A 12,884-nucleotide genomic window follows, 5' to 3' on the forward strand; every position below is an offset into this window, starting at 1 on the left:
GGCCACATGCAAGCAAGCTGCAAACTGAATTGCCTCTGCAGCTGCAGAAGGCTAATTTCTATATTGATATTTGGAAAAACTAACAGCTAGAAAACACCACTCTACTCATTTTTAAAAATAAGATCATATTAAGTGATGTTACATGCATCATTTATATATTGCTCGCAATGCCAGCATCCTCAAATATGGTTTTAATTTTGGTAGATATCTTGCTAGGGGGAGCACATTTCCAAGTTATCCAGATATAGGGCCCTCTTTCCTTCTCTTTCTGTCCACATGCAACCAGATGCTTTGTGGAGTTAAGGTTGACATTTATTTAAATGCCACTTGGTGTCTGGTTTTTCACCTTTAATTTAGGGTTTTCTAGCTGGGATGTAAAAGAATCACTTGGAGGGATTTTTCAAAATACCAATGGCCAGGCCACTAGCCAGTCAATCAGCAGCAAAATCTCCTTGGATGGGACCTGGAAGTCTTTACAGTTTTCCAGCATTTTAATGAACATCCCTGATTAAGAACCACCGGGTCTTAAGAGTGTGGCATATGTATTTTTCAAGTTCCTAGAAGCTCTCCAGAACAACAACAAAAAAATCTGCTTTATTCTCTGCCTGGTGTTGATGCATCAGTCTCTTTAGCCGTTAGTCTGATCCTGGAAATTTATGGTCATAATTTGATGAGCAATGTTGGGAATGACTTCTTCTTTTTTTTTTTTTTTTTTTTTGGTTTGAGACAGAGTCTCACTCTGTTGACCAGGCTGGAGTGTAGTGGGGCGATCTCCGCTCACTGCAACCTCCACCCCAATACTTTCATTTTTAAATATTATTTATGGCATCCAGATTTGCATAAGATGGACTGGGTCAGTGGCCATGCCCTTTATAAATCAATATTCTTAAGTTCTGCAAATTCAGTTTCCTAAAGAGCCAAATCACATCCTACTCATCAGCAAGGCGGGTAGACATCATTTTCACAATCACTTCTAATTTTCCACCATTGTAAAAAAAAATAAAATATGTAATCACTTTCTTATTGTAAAATAAAGAATTTACTTTTCCAGGACCTACTGCCTCCCTGTTCCCCCCCCTTTTTTTTTTCAAACAATCTTGAACCCTTTGTCACGAGTCAGTTGCCAAGAGAAGCCTATTTGTTGGTTTGAGAGCAGTTCATGCAGACACAGACCACTTCCTCTGAGAATTCATTTGCTTCCCCAGGATGGAATCTGGCTGGGCCTCTGACCTTGCTGGTCACGTGGGCCGGGGCCTCCATCAGTCATACCGTGGACTCCTATCTGTGTCTAAATACCACGCCCCACCCCCAACTGCACGGCAGCCACTCGCATAGCACTCTGGGAGGGCTGTGGGCATGAGCAGCGAGGACTCCATCAGCAGCTCCCCCAGATAAGCCCTGCTAATGAGGGGGCTTGCAAAGCAGCTTTGATGTGCTGGTAAATCCAGGTGCAAAACAGAACTCAAGTTAAGGCCTCCGCACAGCACTGCGTTCTAACTGTGAAGGATTCTTACTCTAGTGTCCTGTGTGGAGGTATTGGAATTGTCCATTGCTAAGACTCAGAGGAGAAAAGCACTTAGCATCGCAGGACTTGGAGCACCGGTGCTGAGGCAACCCTTCATTCATTCGTCGGATGTGTGTTAAGGCCCAGGGCAGGGGTCAGGGATTCTCCTCTCACACAGCACGTGGGTGGCAGGACCAACACCGGGTCTGATCTCCCAGCTGGGGGCACAGGCAGCTAACCCCAGGCCTGGAATCTGTCAGATGCCCTTCCTGTGCTGACTTGACTTAGACAGGCCTCCTGACCTTCCCGCAAAGATCATGTGTGATTCCCAGGGGTTCTGGCCACTTGAAAGGTTCCTGAGAAAGTACATGCAATGAGGACAGCGCTTGCAGAGGGAGGACAGGCATGCAGAAGGCTCTGTGTGCAGCCCCAGACCTGGGTACCTTCGTCACCGTCCTCACCCCACCTCCGGGTGTGCAGATAGGGAGCAGGTCTCCTGTGTTATGGCCCCAGCAGGGCTGTTAGGACACTGAGAGCATTCCCTCCTCCCGCAGGAGAGAGAGGTCCAAGGTGCCCTACATCGTGCGCCAGTGCGAGGAGGAGATCGAGCGCCGAGGCATGGAGGAGGTGGGCATCTACCGCGTGTCCGGCCGGTGTGGCCGCAGACATCCAGGCACTGAAGGCAGCCTTCGACGCCAGTGAGTGTCGGCCTGCGCAGGACGGGATGGAGGTGTGGGCAGTGGTGTCCACGATGAGATCTCAGAGTGCTCCATGGCCCAGGCATGTCACATCCTTCTCTGTGTCTTTTCTTCATTTACTGTTTTATTATTTTTAAAAAGAGAAAACAAGAGTTGTACAAACAGCTTCTATAGAAGCCAGTTTTTACACCATCGTACCCACTCGTGCCACTTGGTGCGGTGGACCAGGGGCTTCTGTGGGGACTTGGCCTTCCTGCCTTGGGGGTGGACAGGAGGTGGAAGCCCAGGACTCAGTGCGGTCTGTCCACTGCCCTGTATGAGGATGTGGTGGGCAGAGGGCACTGATGAAATTCAGCGCAGGCCGGGGCTGCAGCAACTCCGCCTCCATCTCACCAACCCTCACAGGCTTTGAAGGACCCAGACCTGCCTCAAATGCCAGGGGAGGGCACTGAGACCCCAGAGGGTCCTTCCCAGCATCTTCAAAGCAACAGGATTTTGTGCCTGCAGACCCTTCTTTGCAGCACACACCACCCACCCTGACCAGGACCCCTAGAATGCCCAGCATCCCTGGGAGGGCCCTGTGGTAGTTTCAGCTCCCTCTGGGGGCCCAGAATGAACCTGGCCTGTGGTGAGGATGTAAGCACCAATGGCCAATTGGGTCCAAAGGAAGACACCGGTTCAAACACTGAAACCAATCAGATTCTCCCACGGCCTTCCTGCTATCAGAAGACACTGGTGCAGGGGTGGTTGCTATGTACAGGGCAGAGCCACCCAATCCCCACGCAGGCGCTGTGTCCTGCCACGCTGGCCTCCTCCTGGCCATCACATCAGGCCAAGCAGGGGAGAGGAATGGGAATGCCCACGCACCCCTATCAACTCTGCAGACACAGAACCATGCACAGCTCTTGGGAGGAGTCAGATGAGCTGCTCAAAGCCCAGGAGGGACCCACATAGTGGTCAGCATGGCAGGGACGGTGCTTTAGCCAAGGCAGGGATGGTGGGCGACTCACTCAGGATCTTCAAGGAGGCCGCTGCATTTCCGTGCTCTTTCCAGATAACAAGGACGTGTCAGTGATGATGAGCGAGATGGACGTGAACGCCATCGCAGGCACGCTGAAGCTGTACTTCCGTGAGCTGCCCGAGCCCCTCTTCACTGACAAGTTCTACCCCAACTTCGCAGAGGGCATCGGTGAGCACTGGAGGCCTTGGCCTCATGGGAGACGTCTCCTCCACGTGCACTGCTGCCCTCAGAGGCTGTGAAAAGTGAGGTGTGGGAACCTGAGCTGTGCTTCCTCTGCCATGGTCGGAATTTTAACCCAACCTCAAAAAGCAGGGGACCAAAACTGAGCCTATCCTGGAAGGCCTTGCACATCCCCAGAGGGCTCCCCATCCATATTTCTCAAGGAGGCCAAGTGGGTGAAATGGTCAGCACTGCCGTGCTGTGGGGTCCTAAAGTCTGCTGTCCTCTTTCCTGCAGACCAGGGCTAAACACTGGTGCGCAGGTGCTCTTGCCATGGGTCCTGGTCCAGCCAAGCATGGTTTCAAACATGACCTGACCCTTAGTCAACCTGGAGGCTGATGTCTAGAGTGGGCGCTGGAGCGTGCAGCACCTGTAGCCTGTGCATCACCCTTAGGGCAGGTCTGCCTCCCGGGCCCATGCACAGAGGACCTGGTCTCCCAGCCTGCAGGTGCCCCTGTGGTGTCCAGGACAACGAGGGGGTCTCTGCGTACTTGGTGGGGCTGGGACCCTCCCACTTCCCACCTCCTTGTGTCCCTCACTCCCCTGTTTCATTCCATGCTGAGCCTCCCCTGTCTTGGGCTCCCTGGGGAGGGGGTGGTGGCAGGAGTTGCCCAAGGGCAGTTCTGCCCATGAGCAGTTGCTCTAGCGGCTCCTCCTGCTGCTGTTCGCCGGGTGCTGCTGACCCCTGTGAGGTAGAGAAAAGGCGTTCAGGTGGTTCACACCCCACACAGGTGCCCCTCACAGGGTCCTCACTGGTGGCCAGCGCTGTGGGTGTGACGATGATGACAAGCCTAAACTGTGCAAGGACTCGTGTCCCAGGCACTCCATGTGACCACCTCGGGAGAGGTCTCCGGCTTGTCGTAACCCAGAGGAGTAACCCACTGCCTCCTGCAGCTCTTTCAGACCCAGTTGCAAAGAAGAGCTGCATGCTCAACCTGCTGTCGTCCCTGCCGGAGGCCAACCTGCTCACCTTCCTTTTCCTTCTAGACCACCTGGAAAGGTAGCCCAGCTCTCTTGTGGCTGCCCAGGACTCCAGGTCTCCAGGCCGTGGGGTGCCCCTCTGCTCCCACCAGACCCCCAGCACCAAGGACCTTTTCCCCTGACCCCTGTCTGCAGTAACTCACTGCTTCTAAGGACTAGCACCACTGCCACCCCCACCCCTGCCTCTCCTCTTTGCCACCCTCCTCCCTCTGCACTGTGGCCTTAACAAAGAGCTCAGAGCTTTGGCCGTGGCCAGCAGTGCACTTGGACCCGCCTCTTCCCTCCCAAGCACATCATGAAGACCTCCCCATCAGCCCAGAGCTGGCCCCTTGTCCCGGGCCACTGAGACCCAGAAGTACCAAGGCTAGAGTCAGCTTGCAGCACAGCCAGGGTCGAGGTCACTCCCTCCCTGAGGACTCTAGCACGGCACAGCCCCTCTGCCTCTCTCCTGGTGGTGGCATTGAAACAGCACCCTCTGCTTCGGTCCTCTACAGGGTGGCAGAGAAGGAGGCAGTCAATAAGATGTCCCTGCACAACCTCGCCACTGTCTTTGGCCCCACGCTGCTCCGGCCCTCCGAGAAGGAGAGCAAGCTCCCTGCCAACCCCAGCCAGCCCATCGCCATGACTGACAGCTGGTCCTTGGAGGTCATGTCCCAGGTATGGGAAGACAGCCTCCAGCCCATGCAACCCCAGTCTGACAGAGGTGGCCTCTGCCTGCCCCACCCCCAGTCCTGCCCATCTTCCGACTTGCATTGTATGTGGTGGTGGCTGAGATTCAGAGACAGGGACTTGCCTAGGTTTGCATGGATGGGAGTGATAGGGGGTGCCCAGGCCACCTCCTGGTCCTGCTGGTGCACCTTGCTGGGGGCTTAAAACCACCCCAAGTGTTCGGGTGTGGTGGCTCACGCCTGTAATCCCAGCACTTTGGGAGGCCGGGGCAGGACAACTGAACCCAGGTGTTTGAGACCAGTCTGGGCAATGTAGCAAACCCCATCTCCAGAAAAAATACAAAGAAAAATTAGGCAGGCATTGTGGCACACATCTGTAATCCTAGGTATCTGGGAGGCTGACACAGGAGGATTTCTTGAGCCCAGGAGTTAGAGGCTGCAGTGATCCATGATGGAGCCACTGTACTCCAGCCTGGGGGACAGAGCAAGGCCCTGTGCATCTCTAAAATAAATAACCACCCCCCACCCAACAAGTCATGCCTTGTCAGGACCCCACCCCACCCCCGTCTCACTGTAAGGGGTTCATGACACCAGCAGGGGTTTCTAGCACCTGAGGTGGACTTGGGGGCTTGGGCCCCAAAGACCTCCCCACCAGCAGCTGTGAGCCCCCCTCTGAGCCACTCTCCTCTTCCCCACTCTGCGAGGGCAGGTCGAGGTGCTGCTGTACTTCTTGCGGCTGGAGGCCATCCCTGCCCTGGACAGCAAGGGACAGAGCATCCTGTTGTCCACCGATGTCTAAAGGTCCCAGTCCATCTCCTGGAGGCAGACAGACGGCCTGGAAACCTCTGGCTAATCCGGCCATCTGTAGAGTGGGAATCAAGATTTTCTGAGGCATCCTTGGACCACCCCCAGGTGTCAGGCCATCTGCCAAGAGACAGCGGCCCAAAGCAGAAGGACAGGTGGCCTGGGCAGATCCCGCCCAGGTCTGAAAGCCCCAGGCTGGCCTCAGACTGTGGGTTTTTTATGTGGCCACCCGAGGGCGCCCCAAACCAGTTCATCTCGGAGTCCAGGCCTGGCCCTGGGAGACAGGGTGAAAGCAGTGGTTTTTATGAACTTAACTTATAGAGTCTAAAAGATTTCTACTGAATCACTTGTCAAGAAGCGCCCTCTCTGGGGAGAAGGGAACGTGACTGGATTCCCTCACTGTTGTATCTTGAATAAACGCTGCTGCTTCATCCTGTGGGGGCCGTGGCCCTGTCCCTGTGTGGGTGGGGCCTCTTCCATTTCCCTGACTTAGAAACCACGCTCCACTTAGAACAGGGTTTGAGAGGCTTAGTCAGCACTGGGTAGCGTTTTCACTCCATTCTTGGCTTGCTTCTTTTTCTTCCCAGAAGGATTTTTCTGCAGAAATGGTTCTTTTGTTGCCGTGTTAGTCCTCCTTGGAAGGCAGCTCAGAAGGCCCGTGAAATGTCGGGGGACAGGACCCCCAGGGAGGGAATCCCAGGCTACGCACTTTAGGGTTCGTTCTCCAGGGAGAGCGACCTCGTCCCCCGATCCTGACCGCCCTTCCGGCCCACGCTCTCCTGTTTGGCTTCCACAGGCCTGGACTTCTCTGGCTTCTCTGCCCACACACTCCCTGCCCCCAGTGTCCCTGCCCCTGCCCCAGCACAGGTGACTTCATTTCTGTCCTCTCAGCTCAGTGGACTCGCTCAACTTTTGTATAAGTCTCCACTTGGTGGTAGCAGCTTGCTGATGACTTGTTTTAAAACTTTCATCCTAAATAACCTTTTGATACTTGAATATTTTTAAGTTTTATACATAGTTTCTAATTTTTTTCCGAACAGATCCAGATACCTAATGAGATGCTGGAATGTAATCCCTGGACAATCCGTGTCCTGGCAGCATTTGGTCTTCCTCTAAGCGCCTGGCTCCGCTGTTCTCAGGAGTGGATTCTGAAGTCTCTGGAGAACAGGATACATGGAGGGTTAGGAAGGGGCCAGGCCTAGAGATGGGAGACTCCCTCCCGGAGCAGGTGGAGGCACAGGACCATTTGCTACCCCATCTGCCGGCACTTGCGGGGGAGCCCAGGCATTCTTTGTAAGCCCTCCTGACCACCTGGCTCAAAGAAAACAGAAGCATGGAGGCCGCCAAGTATTTTCAAGAAATAACCCCATGAACATGGCATCACTTTTTTAGAAAGAGGGGCTTGGGGCAGGCAGAGGAGAGAAGGGAGAGCAAACTGAGAGCCAAGTTTCCAGACAGTCCTGCAGGAGGAGAGGATGCAGCTGCCCAGAGGGAAGCAGGATCACATTTAAGGAAGTGTGTGGGGGTCCCTGGATGACACCAGCACCCAGTGCGGCTCTGTCTGGCAACTGCTCCCAAGGTGGCAGGAGTGGGTGTCCCCTGTGTGTCACTGGGCAGCTCCTGCTGAGCCCGCAGCTCACTGGGGAGCCTGACAGCGGGGCCATGTGCCTGGCACTCCTCTCTGCTTGTGGACCTGATGAGGCAGGGAGCAGAAAACAGAGCCACTTGAAGGCTTTCTGTCTGCGTCTTTGTGCAGTGTGGATTTAGTTGTGCTTTTTTCTTGCTGGGAGAGCACAGCCACCATTTACAAGCAGTGTCACCCTCATGGGTGGCGAGGACAGAACAGGAGCCTCTGCTCTCTGTACCTATCTGGGCCCGGTGGGCTCCCCTGTCCTGGCTTCCATCTCTGTCTCAGCGACCATTCAGCCCTGCACAGGAACACATGTTGCTTAGAAAAGCCAAATCCAGCCCTTGTCTCTGCCTCCTCTGGTCTCATGATGTGCATCTGTTACCTTGAAACTGGAAACCAGTCTATCAATGTCTGTGCCAATTTTTTATTCCCTCCCCAACCTCCTTCCCCATACGACTTTTTATTTATGTAGGATGTGTGCTGTCTAATCATGGGATGACCACACTTTTCCATGTTCTAAAAGTGCTCCTCTCCCGCAGGGTCCCAGGGCTGGTGGTTGCTTTGGGTCTACAGCTACGTCTTACCCACCTCCTGCCTCAAAAGCCTGTGTGGTGGCAAAGCCGGTGTGGGGCTGGGGAACGCAGCGTTCTCCAGGAGGGGGACCCGGCTCTCCTTCTGCAATGCAGGCGAAGGCCTAGATGCCAGTGTGACCTCCCACAAGGCATGGCTTCCAGACTCCCCGACCAGAAGTGATGCTTTTTTGCCTCGGGCCCTGGGTTTGAAGCAGCCTGGCTTTCTCTTGGTAAGTGGCTGGTGTCTTAGCAGCTGCAATCTGAGCTCAGCCACCTACACACCACCGTGGCCAACACTTTCATTAAAAAGTTTCCTGAGACGACTTGTGTGCATGTTGATTTCATGATCAGCGCCGCTGGGAAGAACCCCTGAGCCGGTGGGGTGGGGCTGGAAGCAGCAGGTGCAGTGATGGGGCTGGGTGCCTAGGAGGCCTCAGTGCTCAATCAGGCCAAGGTGGCCAAGCCCAGGCTGCAGGGAAGGCCAGCCTGGGGGGTGTGGGTGAGCACAGGCAGGCACCAGCTGGGCAGTGTTAGGATGCTGGAGCAGCATCCGTAACTCCACTGAGTGGGTTAGTCTGGTTGGGGCAGGGACCGCTGTTGCTTTGGCAGAGAGAGATGATCCCCACTGGGGAGAGGCTGTTCTGACTCTGCAGGTGGGACAGGGACAGATGGCCACCAGGGTGACCCGGCTGGTCTTCCTTTGCTATGCTAAGCCCTGGGACATGGAGGATTCCTGCCACACAGCCTGGGCCCAGGTTCTTACCTGTGGCCACCGCTCTGGCACGAGCCCCTCAGTCTTGGGTGGTTTCTGCCTGGTCCGGGATTTGGTGTTGCTGCTGAGTCCAGCCTTTCCACCAGCTCTGCATGGGCCGTGGGTGTTGTCAGCTGCCTCCCGCCTTGGCTTCAGTAGCTCACCCAGCTTACAGGGGAGCTGCCCTGGGCTGGAGATGGGCACGCACCCTGGGTCCTACTTGAATGAATGCAGCTTGAGGAGACCCAGCCATATCCACTGGGCCACAGGTTACCCTCGGCAATGCCCACATCAGCCGTCAGCCTGAGCCTCCCCAGGAGAGCAAGGCTCACACGACAAAGGCTGCCCGTGGCCAGTGAGGTGGCTGAGCCCAGCCAGGACCTTTCGCGGACTCCCGGGTTGTGGCTCTGCTCGTGAGCTGCCTGGTCAGCTCTCTCGGGGTGAGAGGGGCTTGTCACACGGGCCTCTGCCTGCAGTGTGACCCTTCTCAGCTTCTCTCCGCAGCCCTGCCTGCGGAGTGTCACCGCCACCGTGATCATTTCCCTGACACTGCGAGGGTGTGGGGATGTCCTGGGTAGAGACAGGGCCCGTGGCAGCAGCAGGCTCAGGGGCGCCCTGCACTGGTGGGCTGGGGACCTGGTGGAGACCATGCCAAGGGCTGGACAAGGGGACGAGCCTCCACCCTGGCCTCTCCGCAGGCCTCAGCAGCCCCTCCCACAGGCAGAAGGGTTGACACTGGGTTCTGCCCTCACTGCAAGAGCTGCAAGTGCCACGTGCTGTTCTGCCCAATCTGGTGTCTGCAGGTGAGGAAAGGGCTGCCGCTGGCCCGTTTCTGAGTGTTCAGCACCTGAGGGTGACAGCACTGTCTGTCCCTACCCTCTGGGTCCTGTTTGAAAATCAAACCCATGCTCACAGGCCAATTTTTTTTTCTTTTAGAGACAGGGTCTCACTTTGTCACCCAAGCTGGAGTGCAGTGGTGCGATTATAGCTCAATGCAGCCTCCAATTCCTGGACTCAAGGGACCCTCCTGCCTCAGCCTGACAAGTAGCTTGGACTATAGCTGTATGTTTTATTATTATTTTGTAGACATGGGGTCTGGCTATGTTGTCCAGGCTATTCTCAAAATTCCCAGCCTCAAGCAATCCTCCTGCCTCGGCCTCTCAAAGGTTGGGATTACAGGTGTGAGGCAAGGCACCCAGCTCAGCCACAGAGCCCTGTTGCATCTCTCTTACTAGGAGCAAGAGCTGACTGCCCCCTCATCCCCATTCCAGAGTGTTGGGGCTGTGTTCAGCCGAGGCCGGGCCACTGGCATGGCCCAGGAAGCGGGATCATTCACTGCTGCCCCAAATCTGAGATCATTCCACCTTGACAAGACTTCCTCATCCAATCCCTTTACTTGACAGCTGGGGAAACCAATGCGCACAGAGCACCCCCAGCTCACTCGGGGTCTCAGAGCTGATCCATGAGCAGAGGCCGAGATCCTGGGATCTTGTCCCCCAGCCGCCCTGCAAGCTTACTCCCTTTCTGCTGGGAGAGATGGGGCCGGACCTCGATCAGCAGCCCTGGCCTGGACATGACTGTGCTCATGCAGGTATTGAGGCCGAGATGCCCCGGCATCATATTTTTTTCTCTTTTTTTTTCTTTTTTTTTTGAGACAGTATCTCACTCTGTCACCCAAGCTGGAGTGCAGTGGCATGATATTGGCTCACTGCAACCTCTGCCTCCCAGTTAAAGTGATTCTCCTGCCTCAGTCTTCCAAGTAGCTGGGCCTACAGGCTTGTACCACCACACGTGACTAATTTTTGTATTTTTACTAGAGACGGGGTTTCCCCATGTTGGCCAGGCTCGTGTCGAACTCCTGACCTCAGGTGATCCACCTGCCTTGGCCTCCCAAAGTGCTAGGATTACAGGCACGAGCCATGGCGTCACTTAAATGTAGTGAGAGGCCGGGCAAGGGGCTCATGCCTGTAATCCCAGTACTTAGAGAGGACGAGGCTGTCAGATCACCTAAGGTCAGGAGTTCGAGACCAGCCTGGACAACATGGTGAAACTGTGTCTCTACAAAAAAATAGAAAAAAAAATCCCTGCGTGGTGGCGAGTATCTGTAGTCCTAGTTACTCAGGAGGCTGAGGCATGAGAATCGCTTAAACCTCAGAGGCGGAGGCTGCAGTGAGCTGAGATGGCACCACTGCACTCCAGCCTGGGTGACAGAGCAAGACTTTGTCTCTAAATAATTAAATAAATAAATATGGCCGAGCATGGTGCCTTAGGCCTGTAATCCCAACACTTTGGGAGGCTGAGGCAGGTGGTTCATGAGGTCAGGAGCCCGAGACCAGCCTGGCCAAGATGGTGAAACACTGTCTCTACTAAAAATACAAAAATTAGCCAGCTGTGGTGGCAGGCACCTGTAATCCCAGCTACTTGGGACACTGAGGCAGGAGAATCGCTTGAACCTGGAAGGCAGAGGTTGCAATGAGCCGAGATTGCACCACTGCACTCTAGCCTGGGCGATGGAGCAAGACTCCATCTCAAATAAATAAATTAATAAATACAGAGCAAGATTCCATCTCAAATAAATAAATAAATGTACACCTGTAATCCTAGCACTTTGGGAGGCTAAGACAGGTCGATCACCTGAGGTCAGGAGTTCGAGACCAGCCTGACCAATATGGCAAAACTCCATCTCTACTAAAAATACAAAAATTAGCCGGGCGTTTTGATGTGTGCCTGTAGTCCCAGCTACTTGGGAGGCTGAGACAAGAGAATTGCTTGAACCCAGGAGGTGGAGGTTGCAGTGAGCCGAGATCTCGGCTGCACTTCAGCCTGGGTGACAGAGTGAGACTCTGTCTCAAAAGGAATAAATAAAATATAAAGTAAAAAAAAAATGTAGTAAGATTGCAGAGTCGTGCCGTGGAAGCGTGCTGGTCCTATCCATGTAGTGAAGGCTGATTTCATACACAAATGTCACAAGAACTTTTCTTTTCTTTTTCTTTTTTTTTTTTTTTGAGACGGAGTCTCGCTCTGTCACCCAGGCTGGAGTGCAGTGGTGTGATCTAGGCTCACTGCAAGCTCTGCCTCCCGGGTTTATGCCATTCTCCTGCCTCAGCCTCCTGAGTAGCTGGGACTACAGGCGCCTGCCACCTAGCCCAGCTAATTTTTTTGTACTTTTAGAGGAGATGGGGTTTCTCCGCGTTAGCCAGGATAGTCTCGATCTCCTGACCTCGTGATCCGCCCGTCTCGGCCTCCCAAAGTGCTGGGATTACAGGCATGAGCCACCACACCCGGCCTTCTTATATGCTTTTATTGCATTTGAGCGTACCTCTTTTACAGCGAAGATCTTTGTTTTAAATTTTATTTTATTTTTAGAGATGGAGTCTTGCTTTGTTGCCCAGGCTGGAGCACTGTGGTGTGATCATAGCTCACTGCAGCCTTGAACTCCCGGGCACAGGTGATCCTCCCACCTCAGCCTCCCGAATAGCTGGGACTACAGGCATGCAGTCTGCACACCATGCCTGGCATATTTTAAAAATGTTTGTAGAGATGAGGTCTCGCTATGTTGCCAGGCTTGTCTCAAACTACTGGGCTCAAGCCATCCATCCATTTCAGCCTCCCAAAGTGCTTGGATTATAGGCATGAGCACCGCGCCTGGCCATCACACTGTTTTTTTGTTTGTTTGTTTGTTTGTTTTGAGATGGAGTCTTGCTCTGTCGCCCAGGCTGGAGTGCAGTAGTGGGATCTCACCTCATTGCAAGCTCCGCCTTGTGGGTTCACGCCATTCTCCTGCTTCAGCCTCCCGAGTAGCTGGGATTACAGGCTCCCGCCAACACGCCTGGCTAATTTTTTGTATTTTTAGTAGAGACGGATTTCACCGTGTTAGCCAGGATGGTCTCGATCTCCTGACCTCGTGATCTGCCCGCCTCAAAGTGCTGGGATTACAGGCATGAGCCAATAAATATTTTTATAATCATTAACTACCGAGGAGAAGCTGGAGAGAAAAAAGGTGGATGAAGTTAAGGCAGAGAGACTTTGTAAGTTT

General features: G+C 54.1%; 1 protein-coding gene and 1 pseudogene across 1 annotated transcript; both read left to right on the forward strand.

Annotated features, from left to right (window-relative positions):
* The first annotated feature begins 1,909 nt into the window (after positions 1-1,909).
* Positions 1,910-2,614, forward strand: LOC134728392 (uncharacterized; annotated as a pseudogene).
* A 1,607-nt stretch (positions 2,615-4,221) lies between these two features.
* On the forward strand, positions 4,222-8,420 carry LOC117978243 (breakpoint cluster region protein-like). Its single transcript, XM_063603236.1, has 3 exons — positions 4,222-4,442; positions 4,918-5,080; positions 6,936-8,420. The coding sequence occupies exons 1-3, from the start codon at positions 4,222-4,224 to the stop codon at positions 7,095-7,097; spliced, it is 546 nt and encodes a 181-aa protein (XP_063459306.1). The 3' UTR covers positions 7,098-8,420.
* The last annotated feature ends 4,464 nt before the right edge of the window (positions 8,421-12,884 follow it).

Source organism: Pan paniscus, chromosome 23 (genome assembly GCF_029289425.2).
Source record: "Pan paniscus chromosome 23, NHGRI_mPanPan1-v2.0_pri, whole genome shotgun sequence".
NCBI lineage: Eukaryota > Metazoa > Chordata > Mammalia > Primates > Hominidae > Pan > Pan paniscus.

Coding starts and splice junctions, on each gene's coding strand:
- LOC117978243 (XM_063603236.1), top strand. CDS start 4,222: ATGATGACAAGCCTAAACTGTGCAAGGACTCGTGTCCCAGGCACTCCA. Junction 4,443..4,917: donor CTTCTAGACCACCTGGAAAG/GTAGCCCAGCTC, acceptor GGTCCTCTACAG/GGTGGCAGAGAAGGAGGCAG. Junction 5,081..6,935: donor CCTTGGAGGTCATGTCCCAG/GTATGGGAAGAC, acceptor TTTTCCGAACAG/ATCCAGATACCTAATGAGAT.